At 34.6% G+C, this 2,954-nt stretch overlaps 1 protein-coding gene across 1 annotated transcript; it reads left to right on the forward strand.

Annotated features, from left to right (window-relative positions):
- The first annotated feature begins 292 nt into the window (after window positions 1-292).
- RhoGAP54D (Rho GTPase activating protein at 54D) lies at window positions 293-2,954 on the forward strand. The gene is made up of 9 exons (XM_089852307.1): window positions 293-872; window positions 937-1,020; window positions 1,097-1,306; window positions 1,381-1,574; window positions 1,646-1,801; window positions 2,194-2,334; window positions 2,414-2,506; window positions 2,568-2,642; window positions 2,702-2,954. Exons 1-9 carry the CDS (start codon window positions 662-664, stop codon window positions 2,768-2,770), a joined length of 1,233 nt encoding a protein of 410 aa, XP_089708433.1. The 5' UTR covers window positions 293-661; the 3' UTR covers window positions 2,771-2,954.

Below are 2,954 nucleotides of genomic sequence, written 5' to 3' on the forward strand. Positions count from 1 at the left end.
AACAGCTGGCCTGATATAAATGGGAGTGTCAGTGTTAATTATAGGTTTCATTTTGAAATTTGCATTATTACAATAGGAAGAGTCATACAAATATTGGTTCAAACGAATTGTTATTTTCCTAAAAATTTATTAAAATTTTGTTTGTGCATAATCATAGCATAGCCTATTTAGTAACTTAGGGAATACGAGTTTTGAAGCCGCTATTTGTAGCAAAAGCGTGATCGAGTTGGCCGTGATTTTAGTGAAATGTGAAAATACCACGTGAACCATTTGATCCAATCGCGGGGTTTGGTCCCAGTTTCGAATTGTTTGAACCTTAGAAGCTCGGCTTAGCCGGCCAAAGAGAATAGAGGTGAGGAGTGGAAAGTGGAGGCAAAACTGGTTGCTCTTTCCTACCGAGGCATTTCCGTTTGAGACTTTAAATGGTATCGTAGGTGGCGCTACAGAGCCGGGAACTCCCTTGTACCACTAGTATAATTTAGGGGCAACATTGTAATTTAGCCTTGTGGAACGGGGGGAGCTTCAACTCCTCCCCTATATTCTCTTTGAGCCGGCTAACTAGCTCGCGACGGGTAATGTTTACTGGCGTTAGCGCGTTGATAATTTTAAACTTAAATTAAATTGTAGATAGAAATTAGTACAAACTGGATTAGTATTAAAAATGGAAGCCAACTTTATGAACTTATTAACTAACCCTAAAATGTTAGCGTTAAAAAGGCTTCGCGATATTGACGCCCAACTTTATGTTGAAATTGGAATGATGCATTTGAGTCGGGCGATGGATTTGGCTGGTGAACGTTTTGCCACTCTTTTTACGCAGTTAGCGCATAAAGAAACCAAATCGAAAAAGAATAAAATACAGGACAAAAGAGGTAATTAACAACAGGCACTTTGTTTCCTTACATACATTTCTTAAACCTCAACTATCAAATTCAGGCATTATGATGAAAGGAGCTCCGTTAACTCAGGAAGGTATCTGCACAATCTATCAGTTAATAGAATACATTACCAAGGATTTCAGTAAGATTATTTCATCCTAAATAATCTTAAGTTTCCCCCATTCGAACTTAGCTGAAAGTGAATTTTTTCAAAATAGACGTTTGTCAGGAGAATATATTTCGTAAAGCCGGAAATCACGCTCGGCAGTATCAATTAAGATTCATACTCAATAATGCCACGCCTTTAGATCTGAATTCGCAGACTTACAACGTACACGATTGCTGCTGCGTCTTAAAAACCTTTCTTAGTGACATGCGGGAACCACTTTTATCTACATCCCTTTTTCAAGCTCATCTTAAACTGGCTGGTAACGTTAACGTTACAGAGACTAATTCAAATTATATTCCTAATAAACATACATTTCGTTAACTTAACTTACAGATGAATCCGATAAGAAACAGCACCGTTTGACGGCGGTACAAATATTGTTTTTATTATTACCGGTTGAGAATTACGTCCTTCTACAAAATTTGCTGATAATGCTCCAAAAAGTCTCGAAACATCATAAAGAAAATTTAATGGGAGCTGAGAACTTGGCTATTATTTTCACTCCCTTGATTCTCTGCCCTAGAGAAGTAGAAATTAATAAACTATTAATTAATTAAGTTATTGAAAATTAATAATAATTAGTTTTAATTTTATTTAGTTATCGGCTGAAGAATTGCAACCGTTAATAGCCAAAGCCGTCCCTGTCTTAACGTACATGATTAAAAATGCCCATAAATTATTTCAAGTGCCAAAAGAACTCTTAACTGATGTTGAAAAACATCTAAAAGATTTACAAACCGGGAAAATGGAACCTGTAATCATTGAGTTGAGAAAATTACCACTAGAGTGGCCTTTGCAGTTAAGCTGCCTATTGGGGGGGAACGCGGGACACTTTTAAAACAACGGGACAGGACGGACAGCCACCAAGTTTATCAAACGATGGTGTCGCCATCTAGAAAACGAACTTGAATTTCGGCCATTTACATGTATTCTTGAAATTCTTCAAATTTCCCGCCTTTTCGTTTAGTTCCCTTTATTGCACCGGGATGGCGCCACAAGCGCGTGATAAAGTTCATTTGGTCTATATCCTTGTGGATGAAAGGCCACTCTAGTGGTAATTTTCTCAACTCAATGCCCGTAATTCATTAATGCAATTAAATTTGTAATACAAAATTTGGCTTATAATTTTTTTTTTTTTTTTTCCAGAATGACGCGGTTAAACCTAGTTTAGCATTTTGCCAAAGACAAGAACCGAGTCATTCTTACACCACGCAACAAATACAAGGATTACTTACGGATATTCATAACATGCCGGATTGTGAACAGAAGAAACTCTTCTTAAAAAGGGTCAATCACTTTAATTAATTAAAAGAATTAAAAATACAATATTTTTAAAGTTTAAAATAAAATTTTAATTAATGATTAGTATAAGGATCAAAAAGGACATTTAACTCCGGCATCACCTTTAGAAAAGAGTCAAGGACACGCGCGATCTCATTCAGTTGGAGAATCCCTTAAAGTAAACTACTTAGATTAGATTTAATTGTTATTTAATATTTTTTTAATTTCTTATGGTTTAGAAACTTTTAACAAAGAGTGTTAAAAAAAGAAAACTACCCCTAGAACGTCGCGCTTCTAGTTGCGAAAGAATGCAGGTAAATATTTTAGTAGTTACGTTTACGTAATTAAATTAAGTATTTTATTTAATGTATAGACTAGTTTTACCACCGCCATTGAGGAAGCAACTCCAAAATCAAAAATCTCCTCCAGTACTAAATTGTAATTAATATTAATTTATCATAGCTTGTTAGTAATTTAGTTTGTCGTTAGTTTTTAACGTTAAATATATTTACCTGTATTTTTGGCGCTTTTATTTTATACCCAAGAAATAAATTTTTGTAATCTAGATATACCAAACTATTCAATAAATAAATAAATAAACTATTTTTATGGTTGTTTTGCCAAAA

The sequence above is a fragment of the Phalangium opilio genome, unplaced genomic scaffold (genome assembly GCF_054372755.1).
Source record: "Phalangium opilio isolate 3A_F unplaced genomic scaffold, DU_Popi_V2 ptg000113l_1, whole genome shotgun sequence".
NCBI classification, from domain to species: domain Eukaryota; kingdom Metazoa; phylum Arthropoda; class Arachnida; order Opiliones; family Phalangiidae; genus Phalangium; species Phalangium opilio.

Coding starts and splice junctions, on each gene's coding strand:
- RhoGAP54D (XM_089852307.1), top strand. CDS start 662: ATGGAAGCCAACTTTATGAACTTATTAACTAACCCTAAAATGTTAGCG. Junction 1,021..1,096: donor ATACATTACCAAGGATTTCA/GTAAGATTATTT, acceptor TTTTCAAAATAG/ACGTTTGTCAGGAGAATATA. Junction 2,643..2,701: donor CTAGTTGCGAAAGAATGCAG/GTAAATATTTTA, acceptor TTTAATGTATAG/ACTAGTTTTACCACCGCCAT.